Source organism: Xiphophorus maculatus, chromosome 17 (genome assembly GCF_002775205.1).
Source record: "Xiphophorus maculatus strain JP 163 A chromosome 17, X_maculatus-5.0-male, whole genome shotgun sequence".
Taxonomy (NCBI): Eukaryota; Metazoa; Chordata; class Actinopteri; order Cyprinodontiformes; family Poeciliidae; genus Xiphophorus; species Xiphophorus maculatus.
This window is the reverse complement of record NC_036459.1, coordinates 7,601,094-7,621,100: the sequence shown is the minus strand read 5'-3', so window position 1 is coordinate 7,621,100 and position 20,007 is coordinate 7,601,094. Positions and strand designations below refer to the sequence as shown.

Genomic DNA, 20,007 nt, shown 5'->3' with positions numbered 1-20,007 from the left:
CACATTTCATGGCATGTGTTCACTTCCCCCCCCCCCCCCCTTTTTTTTTTTGCAAATATAGTAAAAGTTAATTACTATGGAGCTAAGTTTGGGCCATACAATTTTGTCAAAACATGTTTTTGAAACTAAAAAATATTTTTAAACTGAAAAATTACTTTAAATTTGATTTGAATCTCAAAAATGTATCTGAAACAAAAAATAGCTTAAAAAAACCCTTCAGATTCAATGTTTTTTTTCCTGTTTCAAATCTTTTTTTTCCATTTTAAAATTATTTGTTCATTTTTAAAACATTTCTTTTCAGTTAAATTTTTTTATGGCTCCAATTTAGCTCCATAAATTGCATAAAAAGAAAACTCTTGTCAGGATTTTGTTTTGTAAAGATTATTTCAGTGTTTGTCTTTATTCTGAGTTTAAATATTTGAAGTTTTTGGTAGTAATTTGATTGTTGTAAAATGTCATTGTGTTTCATAAATCCCAGCAGTTTGCTTTTCTCCTCGTTGTTGCCGGTTGTAGTTTTTGCCTGTTGATGCTGTTGGCTGGACGCCTGTTTGCAGCAGCAGCTCCTCCTTTCGTCCTCCATTTGACCCCGACAACAAGCCAGACAAAAACACGGACTCCTCCTCCTCCTCCTCCCTGCCAAACTCTGGACCCTCACACAAGTGAAGCTGACAAAACTCGAACCAACCAGTCTGCCAAAACAAAGTCCCACCATTTATGAAGTTAGTTTGGCTTATTTTCTTTTAAAAAATAATCCTGCTATTCAGTCCTTAAAAAGCTTTAAGATGTTTTACCTTGAAACTGTAAAGTAAAAATATTTAAGCATCGTAGTGTGAGATTCCCAATAAAAAAACTAATTTGGTTGCATTAGCTATTTCTTTTTAATTTGTTCAGTTTAGTGGTTAAAAACGCAGCTCTGATTGGATTTAGCATGTGGCAGCCACGTTGGATTTAAAATCAGTGTTGCTTGATTGAAACGCGAACTAGTCAACTAGTCAGAACTGGTTGAAATTCCAGTTTTGACTTGTTTCAAAAACTGAAATACCATTTTGTGAAACTTGTTTTTTTTTTAATTTTTTACTGTGCATTCCAACAGTTTAAAATAACTTTAAAATTGATTATTTTCTCCAGAACAACCCAGTCCTGTGTAAAAATGTAACACCGTTTCTTAGTTAAATTGAAAAATAACACTGCTTTTATTTTACCAAATGAAATCATTTTAAAGCTGCATTTTATTTTTATGTTTGAGAATATCAAACATTGCAAAAGAAAAAAACAGAAACATAAGAAATTTAAGTGTTAACTATATTTTTAAGTGGTTTAAAAACTCCAACTTTTATTGGAAAAATAATCTTTAAAGAAAAAACAAATGTAAATTTAAAAAAGCCTAACAGTGACTAAGAAATTGTTACGTATTACAACGCCCCTTGTAGTGTTTTTATTTTGACGGTCCAGGCCGGAACAGCGCGTCTTGTTTCCGGTTAGCTTGATTTTCTGCTTCGTCTACATAACCATGTAGCGTCTCTAGGTTAGAACAGCAGGAAGAAAAAAGACCGACTTCACGCCCAGAAATGTAAGTTTTTAGAATTAACTTTACAAAAGTCAGACAAAAAATAAAAGTTTTTACTTTGTGGAGAATTTTTAAAAACACGCAGCGCTCATCAAGGCTCCCACCTGTTAAACTGTTGCGTTCAAAGTTTCCGGGAGTTTTTAACCTTGTAGGGTGGGTCATAAAATAACTGAGTTAAATAATATATTATTTTATTTAATACTGTTACAGTTAAATCTACAGTTGTTGCGCCAAACGGCTGAAAACTAATCTTTAGATTTAGATTATTTGTGTTAATCCGGGTTTAATTTCCAAAAGTGAACAAAAATAAATATCGACTTAATTTTCTTGTTTTCATAAATGCACATTAGAGTTTAAAATTCCATTATTTTTAGTATTTTAATTAATCTTAGAAAAACAAAGAACATAGCATATTTTCCTCACAATATTTTCTTAGGAAAAATAATAAATAGCTAAAATAATAATTTAGTCTACAACATTAATTTTTCAACACAGTTAATATAAATCTTGTGCATTTTAAGTGAAAATCCAAAAAAGTTTTTAAACTGGACCAGATTTGGGTCCAGATGAGGAACAGAAAAGGACAGAAAACGTTTTTTAAAAATACATTAAGAAAGCTGCGCAGTGGTGCAGTTGGTAGCAGAAGGTCCTGGGTTTGATTCCCGACCCGGGGTCTTTCTGCACAGAGTTTGCATGTTCTCCCTGTGCATGCGTGGGTTCTCTCCAGGTTCTCCGGCTTCCTCCCACAGTCCAAAGACATGACTGTCAGGTTAATTGGTCTCTCTAAATTCTCCCTAGGTATGAGTGTGTGTGTGTGTGTGCAAAAGACTTTTAAAAAAAGTTTTACCCAGTTAAAAAAGTTACATGTGAATTACTTGTTATTTTTTATAGGGACTCTAAGTGTAGGATTTTATTTGACCAGGAAGTCACTTGAAAACCGCTACATTACAGAAGAATAAATTAAAGGTATTTATAATTAAAACATCATAAGTACAAAACCAAACAAAAAACATAAAAGTAAGATTTTTTATTTTATTTATAATAATAATCCCAATTTTTAGATAGTCCACTCTAGATGCAACTGTCCTATTTGCTTTTTGTTTAATCTCCATTTTTAGCTAATAAAATATTGACATTTAGCCTGTAAAGTTGGTTAAAAATGTTTGATTTTATTTCAAACCAATCGGCTCCAGTTTTCTTCTGCCTCTGGTTCTAGTTGTGTAACTGACCTGCAGCCTGATTCCTCCCCATGTGTAAGGTCAAAGGTCAGTTCAGCAAGTGTGGCACAAGATTTCTTTTTTCCCCCAGTTATTACAATAGAGTTTAACTTATTTTTACAGCTTTATACGGGGACGGTGGACGGGAAGCTGTGGAGAATCGGTCCAGATATAAACTAGATATAAGCGTTTCAATCGACATCAATAATTATTGATTAGTTTTTAGTTGTAAATATCTGAAATCGGAGGCGTGACCTTTCACGTTTTCACAACACGACGAAGTTCTGTATATTTTCTATATACTGCACGTTCTGTCAGATGTAGCAGCGTTAGGAGCGTCCCTGATAAACATGGAAAAAATGATTTGTTTGTGTTTTCTTCCCGTTCTTCTTCAGGCTGTGGAGACGATCTTTGCTAGCAGCGCTGCTGGCCTTGGCGGTCGGAGTTTACCTGCTGCCGTCTCCCATAGATCCCAAACCGCACATGTAAGTGTCAACGCTATAATTACAACATTACAGTTATAGTAATGTTGTAATTGTAAAATAAAATTTAGTTTAAAATAAATTTGAACTAAATTTAAAATTAGTGTTAAATATAGTTGCTTAGCGTTGCTAATTGTGTGTGTTCAGTCTGAAAGGGCCTCCTCCAGCCCTCCAAGGGCCACTGGCTGTTAACACAAGACTGCAGAGGGGCCGCAGGCTGTTCACTGGAAAACTACACGGACCAGAATCCTTTGCTGCTGATGCTCATGGTGAGTCTTTTCCTTCATTAAAGTTACATCCTTCTTATATAAGACACACTGACTCCCTATTTTTAACTATTTTCTTTGTAAGTAATTAGGATTATTAATTTGGTTGCAGTAATTTGTTTTCACCACTAGATGTCATTACTTCCCAATCTCTTTACCTTTAAACTGATTTTAGGAGCAACACCGAGTTTTTGCATTGATAAACTGAAGTGAAAGTTGTAAAAGTTTTAATTTCTTGTCCGTGTTTTATTTCAGGTAACGTTTATACGGGGACGGTGGACGGGAAGCTGTGGAGAATCGGTCCTGATGACAGCCTGCATCTCATCACACACATGGGACAGGATCTACCAGAATGCGGTTCGGATACTTTAAGAAATCATTAAATCTCCATGGCAACCATTCAGTTGTGCAAAACACCTGACTGGACATAGCCCCTCCTTCAAGACACAGCTCCTCCCCCACTCAGCTCCTTCAGACTAGCCAGAAGCAATTAGCAAACACCTTGTTGGAACTCGTCATAAGAGCTACTTAGTGCAACGCTGGTAAAAAGGTTGTTAAAGGGTTAATAGAGGAGCCATGTTGTGACAATTTCCTGAAGGTGGAGTTTCAGAAAGAGCAGGAGCTTCTCAAAGAGACAGAGGCGTTAAATTACAAAGTCAAATTTCTTTAAAGTCATAAATGATATAGAGATCGATTTTTTAGCAACTAAAGTTAACATAGTTGCTTAATTGTTGCTTAATCTAAAACGACACAATGTGCCTCAAAAACAAAATACTTTCAAGGAGTTTTATTTTAATTGGTCCATTTAATGTTTTTCATCAGCTTCTGTGATTCATGTTCATTATTAGAAGTAAAAGCTGCTAATAACATCATGTAGTAAAGTTGAAGGGTGTTAGTCGCCTCATATTACCACTGCTGGTATCAAGAAAGTAACGTGTAAGCAAAAGATAATCTCTATCATTTTACTATCCTGTATTTTCTTAAACATGTTTACATCCTGTTGCTATAGTAGTTCAGTACAGTAGTTTAATCTACCAGGACGTGTGTTGGATGTTTCCAGGCAGCAGCACCGACTACGAGCCGGTCTGCGGTCGTCCTCACGGAGTTCGCCTGGACCGCCGCGGTCAGCTGGTCGTTGCCGACTCTTACTTCGGTCTTTACAGCGTCGACCCTGAAACTGGAGGAAAGACTCTGCTGGTGGCCAGCACCGACGGTACGGTCCGACGGCTTCTGCTGATTTTTACAAACGCAGATGAATGAGGAGAATGTTGTCCTGTCACCAGGTGCTGATGGCGTTCCCTTCGCCTTCCTGAACGGCCTGGAAGTCTCCTCCCAAACGGGGATCGTTTATTTCACCGACTCGTCCAGCCGCTGGGGCCGCAGACACGTCAGACTGGAGGCAAGTGGGTTTTCAGGAAACCTTATTTCACCGTTTTAAATTAAAGTCCCTGAATTTACAAGAGGAATATTTATGCAGAAATTAAGAATTGATGAAGAGGCACTTCACAAATGTTAACTGCTCTCAGGCTTTAGCTGGAAACATCATACATGATATTTTCTTTATAAGTTAGGAAGAGAGCCACAAATCCACAAAATGTATTCAAGTAAAAGTACCATTATTTCTACATATTTTTACTCAAGTAAGAGTGAAAACGTAAAAATGTTACTCATGTCACTGATCAAATGATCAATCATTTAATATCTACAAGTTACATCATCAGATGGACCACAATATGAAGTTAAATGAACATTTTCATCGTTTTAAGACCAAAATTATTCATATAAATAACAGAATTACAAAATAACAAAATTAGGCAAAGATAAAAATTTAATAAAATAAATAAAAAACTACTGAAATTTTAACAAAACCTGCAGGTGTATGTCTGTGTCTGGTGAATTTTTGATTAAAATATCTTCATTCACTGGGTAGAAAATCCAGAAATTTTACTCAAGTAAGAGTAGAAATACTTCATAGAAAAATTACTCCTAAAAGTACATTGTTTTCTAAATGTAACTCAAGTAAATGCATTTACTGTCCAACTCTGGTTACGAATGTTTGAAAAAGTGTTGAATCATCTGTAAATTTGAGTCTAGAAAATATGGATTGTTTTAAAAGTTAAGGACCAAAAAAATCAAAGAAAACCTAAATCACCTTCACTGACCAAGATTGTTTTCACAAGCACAGAGTTTGACTTTGAAGGGTTTCCATCAGCCTGGCAGGGCACCAGGCTTAAGTTACCCCTCGCCAGGCTAAAAGCGTTGTTTCTTTAAATCTTTTTTTAAATTTTTTTATACACCAGTAACAGTGACAGATTAAGCTAGGCTTACACTCTCAACTACTTGTTTGGTTGCAGGTTTGCTTTTTCAACTTTAGTTGAGGTGTAATATTTGTGAAATCTGCCTGGTAGCTTCAATGGTTGAGATGAAGCTGCTATTTTTTTGATGCTTCAGGTGATCGAGTTGAACAGCCTCGGCCGCCTTCTCTCCTTCGATCCTGTGAATAAAAAGGTTATGGTGCTGCTGGACTCGCTCTACATGCCCAATGGAATCGCGTTGTCGCCTGACGAGAACTTCCTGCTGCTGGCTGAGACCAGCATTGGACGCATACTGAAGTACAGTCGAGTATTTACACCTGTTGTCACGAGGTGTTTCATATGGAAAACCAGTGGTGGGCACCGCTAACTAAAGCTAGTTCAGCTAACGCTAATGTACTGCTAAAACAACACAGTATTTAGCAAAAGCTAATGCTAACATGCTAAATTAAACTATGTTGAACTTTTATCAAAAACTTGTAATTTTTGTTATTACACACCTGGATTTTTGGTTGTGCTTTGGTTCGTGATTCTGACTGAAGTTTTATAGTTGTTTTGTTTTGCTAACTCTGCCGTTGACACAGATGTTGAACTTTATTCAACTGAAAGTTTACAAAACAGCCAAGTAATATGGAGCCCCCTAGAGGACATGGGGGATTTTTTTCTTTTGCGTTCCCTCGCAATACTGGTCAGTTATGCAGCATAATTGAACACTGTAAGCCTTTCTTACGGTGAGCGCCGTACTTTATGCTTTAATATTAGATTATGTGAGGTTTTTCCATGAATGTTAGTATCTTTTTGTGAAATATCTGAAGTTTTATATCTTTCTTTAGGATAGAAAGGCACCACAAACCTACAATATAAACAGAAACCTTCCGTAAGTAAAGAAATAAAAACACATCCTAATTTGGACTATTTCTGAGTTATTATCGCGGGTAATAAATCATCTGACAGTTTTGATTGTGTCTCTGTTGTGTTCTAGTCTGAATGGTTTAAAGAGCTGCTTTCAGTGCCGCTCCATCTTAGCCTAAACAGACATAAACATGCAGTAAATAAATAGATTTTCAATCAGTGTTTTGCACCAAACAGTAAACTATAATAAACAAGTTTTATTATTAAAATCACAACAAACTAATGATGGTAAAGGGCCGCACTGGGTTAACTCGGGGAATCTCATCTGTTCGTGTATCAATCAGCTCCAAACCTTTTCTTTGTTCTGTCACAATTATCGATTTATTCCATTTTGATGATCAGGCTCCAAACTTTGCAAGGACTGACCGCCCCGCTCACCGCTTCCTAAAACACACAAAGCCAGTATCCTTCACATTCATACCTGGTGACGTCACTCCCACGTCGACACACCTAAGTGTCAAAGCCTCCTGCTCCTGTTATATCAATAATTACTTATTTCATTCATATGGCTCTTACAGAGCCTCAGAGAAAACTTGTTTATTATTATTAACTATTTGGTGCAAAACACTGATTGAAAATCGATTTTTTAGTGCATGTTTATGTCTGTTAAGGCTAAGATGGAGCGGCACTGAAAGCAGCTCTTTAAAAAATTCAGACAACCAGCACAACAGAGACACAATTAAAACTGTCAGATGATTTATTACCCACGATAATAACTCAGAAATATAGCTTGGATGTATTTTTATTTCTTTCTGTTTATATCGTAGGCTTGTGGCGCCTTTCTATCCTAAAGAAAGATATTAAACTTCAGATATTTCACAATAACATATTAACATTCGTGGAAAAACCTCACATAACCTTATATTAAAGCATAAAGTACGGCGCTCACCGTAAGAAAGGCTTACAGTGTTCAATTATGCTGCATAACTGACCAGTACAGCATTGCGAGGGAACGCAAAAGAAAAAAATTCCCCATGTCCCCTAGGGGGCTCCGTAAAGTAAACTTTAGAATTTGTCTGGAGAAATTAATTTAGAGGAAGCTAAGTTCGCTAAACATTTTCAAGGTTAGCAAAAATGCTATTAGCGGATTAGCGGAAGTGTGCACTGGTGAAGATGATATGTGGTTCTAAATATTATTTTTAGTAGTAAAATTTCTTCTCAGGTATTGGCTGAAAGGCCCGAAGGCAGGAACTAAGGATATCATTCTAGACAACATGATCGGTTACCCTGACAACATCCGCCTTAGCAACCACGGAACTTTCCTGGTTGGCATGACGACGACGCGATTCCAGAAGCTTCTGCCGCCCTTCCTGGACATGATCGCTCCGTACCCGGCAGTGAAACGCTTCCTGGCCAAGGTTGGAGGCTTTCTATTAAAATTAGACTTTATTCTTTAGTAAACAACAACATGATTGCTTATTCTTGATATTTTGAACAATTTAAACTGGAAATAACCACAGATTAAAACTGTAGTTTTGCTCATTAAGTATAATCCATGCAGTTGGGAGCAATCTGGAGTTAAATTTCAGTATTTTCCAGGCTTGGAGAACTTATTTCTGTCTGCATGGGGATATTTTAAAGTCTGTTAAACATGTTGGTGATTTCCTGGTTCATGTTGGTGCAGCTGGTTCCTCTGAGCTGCTACAACCTCCTGCTGCCGCGCTACGCTCTGGTCCTGGAGCTGGGATTGGACGGACAAATCGTAGGATCACTCCACGACCCTGAGGGACGCCTAACGTGGGCCATCAGCGACGTCTTCCAGCACCGAGGCAGAACCTACCTGGGCAGCACTGACTTACCGTTCCTGCCTGTCCTGGACGCCTGAGGAATGAGCGCACAAACCGTTTATATTTGAAGTGTTTTTACTAGAGGTTTAAAATGGATAATGTTTTCATTTGGGAGAGGAGGCATAAAATGCCCCTTTAAGGCTCGTCCCTTTTAATTACTGCTAAATCATGTGTTTTAAGAAAACCTCTAGAGCTATAAAAGTTTAACTAAAAATCCCCAAATTGACTGTGATTGAAAGTTAGACCTAAACTTTTAATGTAAACCACTGAAATAAATGTTAAGTTTAGTGAAACGTCTTGGTTTCCTAGCATTGGCTGAATTTTTAAGTATCATAGTTGCAAAAAAGAAAAAAGCAGGGTGGAGGATTTAAGATGGCTGCCGCAGAACCAGATTGTTCTTTTTCCTTTGTTTCCTTTTCTAATTTCTTTATTAATTGTATATTTTTTTCTCTCTTTCATCCTTCCTAATTAACTAATTATCCCTAAAAGTCAGGAAACCAACCATTTTAATCCAATCAGGGTTGTGGCTGAAGGTTGATTTTAGACACTTTACCAAATATTAATGGAGACAAATCTATAAATTTAGCCTGCACCATTTAATTAAATCACTAAAAGTTTGGATAAATATATTTAACTGTTTTTGCAAGTGTAAATAATGTAAACTCAGCTTTTTCATGACATTTAGAATAGAAGAAAGAAATTAAAGTAAAAAAAGTAACAGATTCTTTATTTGGACAAAAACACGACATATTTAAAAGTGCATTTTTATTTTTAAACTAAGTGATCAGTTTGAAGGAAAAAAACTTTTTCCATGTTAACTGTAGTAAAGATTATCATCAGTAGCAGCTGAAAAATCTGGATATGATTCACAAGTTTCATCTTTTTCCCTGTTTAATAAGTAATAAGACAGAAAGCAGTGTATGCTTCTCAATACAGGATATTTTAAAAATGCTAATAAATAAAAAAAATCCCTTAAATCATTTCCCTGATCCAGCTTTGAATTTAAATCAAAAATAGGACATTTGGCACTTCTTTTCATTGTCTTCAAGTTCTTGTCTTATCTGTTTTACATGTTTAAAAAATGTGAAATTCTTGATTAAACACTGAAATGCAGCCAAACTATTTAACTTCCTGCTTCCTGTGGGACAAACAAGTGTGCAAATCTGTGCTGACAGGGAGACGTTTTCAGTCTTCTACAAGCATCAACTGAGACATGAAGTTTAACGGTTGATTTGGCTTCAGAGACACTAAGCCACCTGATCCTGACTCCATCCAGAGAAGATGGCGGCACCAAAGCAAGGCAGTGGCAGCAGGAAAAGGCCTTCCTCCTCTTACTGTGAGTCTGCTCAGCCTCCAGCTGCGGCTTGAAAACAGCTGCTGAGGGTTGAACTTAAACCTGACAGGAGAAAAATAACATTTTTTAATGTTGTGTTTTTAATACTGACTAATGCTGGCTGTAAAAACCACAATGTTACATCTAATTTACTATGCTAACAAATAGTGTGTAAGTTGACCTCATTTTTTACATACTATAATGTTGTCAAAAATACTTAAAAAGCACTAAGTTCTTTAATATTTGTTATGTTGGTTCCAGATTGTGGCATAACTTGTGTGCTAATGTATTGCTAAAATGTGAAGCAGTCATGTTTAGTCAAACCACTAAACCTTTCAGACAAGTGGTAAGTATAGATTTTAGTCAAATTTTAAACATTTTGATAATCCATATTCATAATGGTCCTATACTGTCAGTTTTGCACATTTTTTTGCTCATAGTATAGCATGTGTCATTTTTTGTGCGTTTCGCGTCATAGTGTACAGCCTGTCATTTTTCCAAACTTTTTGCGCCATATTATAGCATGTATCAGTTTTGCGCCTTTTTTGCTCATAATATAGCATGTCATTTTTTGGGACATTTTCGACGTCATAGTATAGCATGTTGTTTTTTGACATTTTCGACATCATAGTATAGCATGTCATTTTTGACATTTTCGACATCATAGTATATAGCATGTCATTTTTTGACATTTTTGACGTCATAGTATATAGCATGTCATTTTTTGGGACATTTTCGACGTCATAGTATAGCATGTCGTTTTTTGACATTTTCGACATCATAGTATATAGCATGTCATTTTTTGACATTTTCGACGTTATAGTATATAGCATGTCATTTTTTGACATTTTTGACGTCATAGTATATAGCATGTCATTTTTTGACATTTTCGACATCATAGTATATAGCATGTCATTTTTTGGACATTTTGGACATCATAGTATATAGCATGTCATTTTTTGACATTTTTGACGTCATAGTATATAGCATGTCATTTTTTGACATTTTTGACGTCATAGTATATAGCATGTCATTTTTTGACATTTTCGACATCATAGTATATAGCATGTCATTTTTTGGACATTTTGGACATCATAGTATAGCATGTCGTTTCTTGACATTTTCGACGTTATAGTATAGCATGTAATTTTTTGACATTTCGACGTCTTAGTATAGTATGTCATTTTTTGTTGAGGGTTGAGGTTGAGGGAGTGACCGTGGGTCTCTCCCTCCACTTTGGTTCAAAATATGATTATTCTCGTATTTCTTTGACTTTATCTTTGAAACATGATCATTCTTGTATTATGTATTTATTCTTGAAGTATTATGACTATTCTCAAAATACGACTTTATTTTCATTATTTCGACTTTTATTCTTGTAATTTTATTTTGTATATTTGTTCTTAGTATGGCTCTAGTACTCCGTCGTGGAGGAGGTCTCACTCAGAAGAAATATTTTTACAACAGTTTGTAAAAGTAAATGGATAATTCCTGCAGCATTCTGTATAGCTGATGCTCTATTTTTTGTTTTCTATTCTTAAAGAAGCAAATTAAAATAAAATGATAAACAACTGTTCATGAACCACACATCTCACTAATGTCACGTGCCATTTAAATTTATAACATCACGTTTTTCCAGGAAAATGCCCTGCAGACTCATTTGCTCCATAAATATAAGAATTTCACAGAAATAATTTAATTGAACCAAATGTCTTGAGCAACTGGGGAACCTTTGTAAGTATTGTCCTTTTGGGGAATGTGCTTTATGTTGTTATGTTGTGTTAAGATATTTTTTATCTCACAGTGCACAATATGTTCTAACTGAATAAATTTGAAAGGAGGCAATGATTTTTGTTTAAAGTTTCAGATTTTGTCATGAAATTACATAAATGATTAATAGGGCTACTTTGACAAATTTATACTTTAAACTGTTTTCTCAAATCAAAATAATTGAAACATTTAAGGATAAAAAGTCCAGATTTTGGCGCAATTAAACTAATCAATCACAAGAGAGATGGTTTTGTGTCTTTCTTAACTATCCCTCCTTTACAGAACAAATGATTGGCCAGTTTAACTGGATTTAGGCTTTAACATGTTTTTTTTTCTAAAACCTGCATTTATAGCCAAACTGGCCAATCAGAAGAGTGGATATTTATTTGTTGCGTTTAATCTGCTATCTAGCTAGTTACTAACTATCTGTTTACCTTAGCTAACCGTAGCCGTACGACTAGTGAGATTTGATTGGTCGCTGTTCAATCACCTTTAGGCTTAAAAAGTGTCCCTAAAACATAAATATCTATATTAAGACGCAATCAAACTAACCAATCAAAAGAGAGATTGTTCGTTGGGTTTAAAGTCCCAAAGAAATGGTAGTTCTACTCGAAGTAGTTAGCTTTATTGGCTACTAGGCGAATTCAGTCGCGGTGAGCGGGTTTCCCGACACACACAGTACACAGGAAAAATATTTTCGGAGTTAACATTATTTTCATCTAAAAGAGTCATGTTTATCGGAGTAAAACAAGAACAGTTTCGTTTCTTCCACCATCATGTTATCCCGCAGTGGAAACGGAGGCGACGGTTATCTGTGTGCCAGGTAAGTCCCCAAATATGTTGTAGATATATTTTACGTTGGGTTTTATGCTTTTTAAAAATGTTTAATACTAATTATGATTACGTGCTGCTGTATGGTCGTGTGGAAAGGAGGGGTGCAGCGAGGAATTAACATGGTTGGCTAACTAGTTAGCATGTGTGCTTCAGCTACCTTAATTTAGCCCTTTACAACAATGTAAGCAGAAAAAAACATCAGTGTTGTACAATGCTACGTCCATTATTTTATTTTCACAAGTCAAGACATTCGCTATTTTTAAGCTGAGAAACGGAGTTTAAAAGAAGAGCTAGCTCTGCTAGCATGTGGAGTCAGTATTCCGCCCAGAAAATGGCGCTGGAGGACTATGCTAGCAACTTTTCTTGAACGTAGAGCAACGATATAAAAAAGAATTAAAGTTGTGTTTTCTATGCAAACTGTGTAAGTTGTCAATCAAACATTTTTGATGTACTATTTTGTCCATAAACCCCGTTTACATCGAGTTGTATGGAGCTGATATGTTTTTTTTTTCGTTTTAGTTGTGGTAATTGGATAAATTCAAGTAAAGAGCCTCGCCCATTATGGATAGCTGTTAGCCACCCAGTGCTTCTTCCTCATGATGGTTTCAACCTGTTATCTTAATTTTTTATTCACTTTGATTAGTATGTTTATGTTATTATAGAAAAAAATATTATTTTCATATCATGAAGGATGCAAGCTGTGCGTGTCAAATACAGAGATCGACAGAAATACATCTGTTTTGAAGGCCAACTGACTTACAGTTTGTTTTTGGAATGTGTGAGTGCTAACAAAACAAGTTTCCAGCATTTTCATATATTGTGTTCCTCAAAAACGTTTTGGGTATGGTGCCATATGGTGCTTTATACCAACTTTTCAGATTTATTATTGTTTTAATTAATTTGACTTTTTATGTCTTATTTTAATTTTTATTTACATATGTTCAAATATATAATAATACATAATTTGCTATGTTCACAGCTGCAAAAACGTTCAGCATCCCAACCTTGGACTTAAAAGTCTTTGATGACTCAAAGACTGAAGTGGATGAGGATGTTTTTGAGCTCCTTTTGAAAGGTCCGAACCTTGGTGTGCTAGAGATTTGTGAAGCACAAAATCTCAATCCAGAAGGTAAGTTTTTTTGAAGTGTCATTTGTTGAATTTTGTGTACTCGTTTTGGTCATTCTTATGGGTTTGACTGGATAATAGGACTAGAGTGATTTCACCTGAACAGTCCTTGGAAATAGTTTTTTCCATGACAGTTTGGTGCCGTGACCCGGACCCCTCGACTGGACATCCGAGGACGTCGACGAACAGTGTTTGGCCAACCTGGACTAAACTCCAGCCTCAAACCTCAATTTAAGAGAAGAGGGCTGTTGGTCAGCTCCACGGCTCCAGCGCTGGGATCAACGAACTCAAAACCACTATTATCAGGTGGGATACTCACTCAGGCTAGCAAATTAATTTTACAAATTCTAAATTATTAAATTTAAAATAGTGAAGGATCCGATAAACCTTTCACCCTGGGGAATAGAGATTGGCGGTGTTAAGAGGAAACGTTGGGTTAAAATCCCACGGGGAAAATTAATAAGAAAAAATAAAATGAATAAATAAAAAATATAAAATAAAATAATAATTAATAAAAGAAAAACAACGGTTGGGAAGGAGTCCCTCCGGAATTGTTTGAGTTTCGGTCTCAAACGGAAGAGAAAAAAGGGAACCACGCGTTTCAAGGCTGAGGGTCCTAGTGAAAGACCTTATCGGTGAATAAGGCAGGTATTTTCTTAAGTTTTGGTTTTCTAAATTAAGGGAGCTAAACCTTTGGAGAATCCTAAAGACCTTTATCGGAAATAAAGGCCCCTCTTAAAGGAGTAAGAGGCAGAGCGACCACAAAGCTGATTTGTTGGATTCTGCGAAGACATTTGCAGTCTAAAGAGGAAATCCCACCCAATTCAAGAAGAATGGGTCAACGTGGTTCCAGAACGCAATCTCCTCCTCAGGGTGAATTGTTTGACTATTTGATAATGAAATATTGAAAAGAAAAAAAGGAGTGTGCTTGGTGTGAATGAATGTGGAATGACTTAAAATGGTGGAATTTTTCCCTGCAAAGCGAATTAGAAGCAGAGGAGAAACGAATAAAGAATAAAAATGCTGAATATAATTCTTTAATAAATTACAGGCCTTAATCTCTTTAAACATTTTTTTATTGTGTATTTGAACAAACAAAATGATTTTATTTCTTAAAAGGATCAATCAATCAATTTTATTTATAAGGGACCCTTTCTTACTACAAGCAGCTCAAAGAGCTGTACAAACAATTTCCCTCAGATTTCTCTGATGATCATGCAAAAGGGTTAGAAGATTCATAAATACATGTGTATAGGAAAAAACAAGGCAAACTACAAAACAAGCCTAATCAATTTCTACTTGTTTCTTCTCTTTCCCTGTCTGAGCCTCGCTGCAGTGCATCTGACCTCTGACCTCAACTCCTCAAACCTGTCCTCCCATGGACCGGATGATGTCCCTCCTACAAAACCAGCTGATGAAAGTGACCGAGAGAATCCAGAGAATCAAGAAGATGAAGCAGACCAAGAAGACCTCTATCACTTCCAGGCACTGAAGTGTCTGTTGATCCTAACTTTGTTTTTGACACCAGAGAACTGATGGAACATTTACATTCAGGGGACGACTGTCGGTCTCCTGTTGGACATTTGGACTGAAACTGTGTGCGACTGAACTTTTAAAACCTCCGCTGTCTTGTGTCAGCGTGGAGAAGGAAAAGATAAACAAAGCTTCAGAGCTGTGAGAGAACAAGACTCTGAATCGTTGATGGTTGTTTCATCTGTGGACAACATGGACATTGACTGAGGGACGATCTGGACAACCCAAAGATCCAACGCCAGAACCAGTTGGACTGACAGGAAGCCGGAGGAGAGAGATGGGGGAGGATTTTGCTGCAGCGACGCCGGCAAGAGGCAAGAGGAGGGGGAGAGGAAAGAAAAGAGACGTTCAAGATAAGTGCCACACACACACAGCTATAACACACACATACAGCCACTGCAACGAAGACTGCTTGCTACTAACCCTGTACACATTTAGAATTTTTTTTACAAGAAAAGATTGACTTCAATAGAGTTTTGTGTCCCTGTTATCTTTGAGTCCTGAACAGAAGAACCAATATTAACTGATTTCTGGTCTATGCATTGTACTCTTACAGTCACAGTGAGCGGGTTTCCCGACACACTAAGTAGCGCGGTCGCGGTTTCTAAAAATGTATAAAACTCTTGAAGTTTTTTTTGTTATGATTCAGCTTTTTGGCTGTTTGTGAACATTTAAATCAGATACGAAGCTGACATCTGCATAAACTCAAACCGTCCTGAAAGAGTCGCCGCTGCTTCTTCGTGATTGATGGCGATTGGTTAGCAAGTTTTTGGTGTATTACCTTCCCCAGCTAGAATGGAACGAAGATTTGAATGCTAAACTGATACACATATTCCATATTTATAGACAATTAAAGACAAAAAATAAACACATCTATAAGTGCCAAGTAATAACAAAGCGGCTACACCGAGAGCACAAAATTTCCGTTGACTCTAAACGTAACAAAAAACATCTCTCTTCTGATTGGCCAGTGTTGTCGCATCGGAACTTGAATCTGAACTTCAGTGTCATATTATTTAAAGGATTTACAAAGCTGGATTTACAGTTAAAGTACTTTTTGAGTATTTAACTGGAACAGTGAGTGTTATGCATTATTCTAAAACTAAGAGGTTTTTTTTCTGTTTTCTTCAGCTCTAATCCATTATTTAATTTATGGAAAGTAACACCTGAGACATAGCAAACTGTGTGTGAATCTATTTAATTTTTAAAATTGAATGAGTGCAATATTGTTTTCCTTTGACATCATGTATTTAAAGTACAAATAATTAAAATGTATAGTTCTGTGGAAACAAATTTCTTTTCTGACTGGCCGGTTTAATAGGTCACTGTTCTATTAATCAGTTTTATAATTTTATAATTTACTTTTAGGGCCTCATGCAGGGGCCTCTTTACTCAGCTAAACCTTTAAATGTATTTTAAACACTCAAAAGAAACTAGTAGAATTGCTTTTATGATTTCCTTTATTAAAATATTGGCTTCTGTACTGTTTATAAACAAATACCTGGACACATTAAGTACATATAAAGTCAAATATATTCTTTATTATGCTTTCAGTGAAATGGTTACCCTTGTAACCAAATGTGTTTAAAACTCAACACATTTTTAGTTTTGAGGTCATGCTGGCTTATTGTGGTTTAATTATTTCAACACTGATGTTTTTTTTTGGCAACTTTAAAGGATGACATGGCTTTAGCTTTCCCTGCTGGTGATGATTTGATCACTGACAGCTGCTGTAAAGCGACACTTTTTGGCTGATCTCATCCAGGATGAGGCGGGCTGTTCGCTCCAGCTCGGCCAGCTCTTCTGCTTTCTCCTCCAGAACCTGCTGGTTGGCTTCGTAGGAGTTCTCCAGCTCTAAAAGAAAAATATAAATGTTTATTTAATTAAAAGATAAAAACAACAAAAAAAACACAATTGCTTAATAGCCATTTAGTTTTATTTTATCTGTCTCTAGGTTTTTAAAATATAATGATTAGGAAAGCAAACAATTAACAGACTGACAAATAGTTGTCAATTAAAATTTTATTAGATTAAAATGAGTTCGCCTCAATTAACTAATAACGTCCGTTAGACCTTCTTTTAGTGTTGTAGTTTGGCCGCCATCCAGAAGATGGCACCATTGGTCACCTTTAAGAGGAGTTGTAAACAAAATGGCGGAGGCCGCCTCCCTGAACCGGAAACAGAAACGGTCCAAACGTTTGTTTTGGGACGCAAAACGCACTTTATGCGGTTCTATTTAGAAATATAAACACTAGACAAGTTCCTTTAAGTTTCACTTTAATAGCGCCAATTCAGCCGTGCTTCGTAACGGAGTAACGTTAACTTTTCAACAAAAAAATCACAGATTTGCTCCGAAGCACAGCTAGCAACAAAGTTTTGCTCTCTACTGAATGTAGATAAGAGAGGCAAATAAAGTCTACGGCCCTGAAAATCTCTCTGTTCATGAGGGTTAAGTCTTCCATATAGTTTATTCTTTTGATCTTTTATTTTTTAAGTTTACTAATATGAAAAAACTATTTTATGTTTATTCAGTCAGCATTTAATACAATTGACACAAACTTTGTTGAAATGTAATCTTCAGGGTTTTTTTTTTTTTTAATTCAACATATTAAGAAAAATTATCTGTCATGCTACAAGAAAACCCAAGTTTTTTTTATGGTAGTTGATCAATTAATCATTAAGATCAATCAGCTTTAGACTAACTCATTAATCAACGTGGACATAAAATCTTTATTGGTTATGATTCTGTGACGGTTCACCTCTGAGTCTCTGCAGCTTGCTGTTGCTCTGTGTGATCAGCTCTCTGGCTTCTCGCTGCAGATCATCTGCTTTGCTCCTCGCCTGCAGCACCGACTCCCCTTTGTCCTCCATGTAGTCTTCCACCACCTCCAGTTTATCCTTTAGGTCCTCATCAAACTCCTACACAGACAGAGGAGGAAAATAAAAGTCTAAATCTTTAACATAAGTTATCAGCTCCCAGGTTGGTAAAGGTTTGAGACCTTTTGAGCCTCTTCTGCGATCGCTTTGGCCCGTTGGGAGACCCGCTCAGCCGTTTCCAGCTTCTGGTTCATCTCCAGGTTGTTCTGCCTCAGCAGGCCCACCTCATGCTCCAGCTCCAACAGACGACCGGTGGTCTCACTGAGCTTCAGCTCCGATTGTACCGTCTCTGATTCGACCTGAAACATAAACCCATTTTCAAAACATGTTCATTAGATTTTTTTTTGGACTAAATTTTTCTTAGATAATGAGAATTTTGAGATTAATCTCAGAAATTCTTTAGATAAAACAAGGACATTTCGGAGCTCCAAAAGTCAATAATTTTTTACTTTTGAAACAGAAATACTTCAAAATTTGAACGTTTTTGTGAGCCAATTTTTGACTTTTCAATCTCAAATTTGCAATATTTTTCCATAAAATTTCTGACATCTCAAAATTTGATGGGGTTTTTTTTGTGCAAATTTTTGACTTTCTGACTTCATGTTCTTTTTATTCTAAAAAATTTTGTAAATTAATTACAAAATTTCCAAGTTTTTTGTAAAAAGTCTACTCCCTTTTTTCTATCTACAATGACCTTAATACAGCATCATAATTTTAGTCTGTCTTGCCACTTTAAATCCAAATAAGCTGCTGCTGGCCACGCCCACCTAACTCAACGTTTACACTTGCGCATAAAAATGGCTGCAAACATGCGCAGTTATACAGCCATACATCGTTGAAAAGCCTTAGTAGAGCCTCCAGCACAACCAACAATAAGCAAGTGGTTTCTGGATGGAAAGTCAACAACAAAGCATTTGTCTTTTCCAGCAGCCATTATGTGGTGGTAAAACGACTGGCTGCTTTTGTTAAGCTCTTGTTTTTAGAAGCAGTGGAAGTACAAAAATGTACAAAATGTGAATGTTATGTGTTGCATTCAATATTGGACGAATTGATTTTTTTAATGACTTTATGCTTTTTATTGGTCAAACTCACAGAGTTGATCAGGTCTGTGGTTTCTTTTGTGTTGTTATTGGCCAGCTGAATGGCGTCCATGGCGATGCTCTGAGCACGCTCAGTCTTTTCCAACGCCGCCTTCACTGTGTGCGCCATCGCCGTCACATTTGATGCCTCCTCACTAATGCAAGAAAAAAACTAAGTTTAATACATAATTAAATTATGTATTTAATTCATAAATACAGTTTTTCTGTTCCATGACTTTCTTGAATTACCTCTCCCATGTTCCTTAGTAGTATTTGTCCGCATTTCAGACTTGGAGCATAAATCCAAATCTGAGTTGGGTTTATGTTCCAAAATGGCATATCTGAGCACTCCAAATTAAAATCCATTTTATGTATAGTTTTCTACACACAAAACTATAAAATTAATTCATATATTCATTCTCTTCTCTATTTCCATTCATGTGTCTTAAAATGTCTCCACATATTTGCCTCCAGTTATTTAAATGTGCATTACAAGCGATGTAACCATCATCTGGGCTTTCCCAAATTGCCCAAAGGCGTTAAACTTAATATGTAAAACTGGAAATAAAGTAGTAAAATAGTTTAAGTAATCCTAACTGACCTAAATGGATCAGATTTTAGTTTGAGTTAATGTCGAATAGAGAGAGAAGTAGTTTTTGCATCTTTTATATTAAAACATTAGAGAACTCTGACTCCATCTCCTGGAAAAGCAGTGTAAGTGCACTGAATGGTAAAGTCAATAATCTACAAATTTATTAATATTGACATTTTTAAGTTTTGATTTTATGTTGGAGGAAAACTAATGATAATTTTAAAACAATTATCCAACAAATGGCACATTATGCATCAGTGGCTTATACTTTTTAGCCATTTTTGCAGCTTTATTGTTCATTCTTTTTAATCCAAAACTGC

At 36.1% G+C, this 20,007-nt stretch overlaps 2 protein-coding genes across 3 annotated transcripts in view; one reads left to right on the top strand and one right to left on the bottom strand.

Moving 5' to 3' along the window:
- Window positions 1-353: 353 nt before the first annotated feature.
- LOC102232374 (adipocyte plasma membrane-associated protein-like) lies at window positions 354-9,656 on the top strand. 2 transcript variants are annotated; one of them, XM_023349788.1, is made up of 9 exons: window positions 354-719; window positions 3,180-3,269; window positions 3,414-3,535; window positions 3,788-3,889; window positions 4,593-4,745; window positions 4,816-4,931; window positions 5,984-6,144; window positions 7,919-8,114; window positions 8,381-9,656. In XM_023349788.1, exons 1-9 carry the CDS (start codon window positions 715-717, stop codon window positions 8,579-8,581), a joined length of 1,146 nt encoding a protein of 381 aa, XP_023205556.1. In that variant the 5' UTR covers window positions 354-714; the 3' UTR covers window positions 8,582-9,656. The 2 variants fall into 2 exon arrangements, with proteins under 2 accessions (XP_023205556.1, XP_023205557.1); XM_023349789.1 differs by lacking the exon at window positions 354-719 and adding an exon at window positions 1,481-1,570.
- Window positions 9,657-16,581: 6,925 nt separating this feature from the next.
- Window positions 16,582-20,007, bottom strand: part of LOC102232124 (laminin subunit beta-1-like) — a 33,922-nt gene continuing 30,496 nt past the window's right edge. Inside the window, exons 30-33 of the mRNA XM_023350065.1 lie at window positions 19,109-19,250; window positions 18,139-18,315; window positions 17,899-18,058; window positions 16,582-16,993 (exon numbers count right to left, since the gene is read on the bottom strand). Of these exons, the coding sequence (XP_023205833.1) occupies window positions 16,857-16,993; window positions 17,899-18,058; window positions 18,139-18,315; window positions 19,109-19,250 (616 nt within the window). The 3' untranslated portion in view covers window positions 16,582-16,856. The remainder of the gene's footprint in view (window positions 16,994-17,898; window positions 18,059-18,138; window positions 18,316-19,108; window positions 19,251-20,007) is intronic.

Excerpts from the sequence above, each read along its gene's own strand:
- LOC102232374 (XM_023349788.1), top strand. Across the intron at positions 3,890-4,592 it reads ACAGGATCTACCAGAATGCG|GCAGCAGCACCGACTACGAG; the intron begins GTTCGGATACTT and ends GGATGTTTCCAG. Across the intron at positions 6,145-7,918 it reads AGCATTGGACGCATACTGAA|GTATTGGCTGAAAGGCCCGA; the intron begins GTACAGTCGAGT and ends ATTTCTTCTCAG.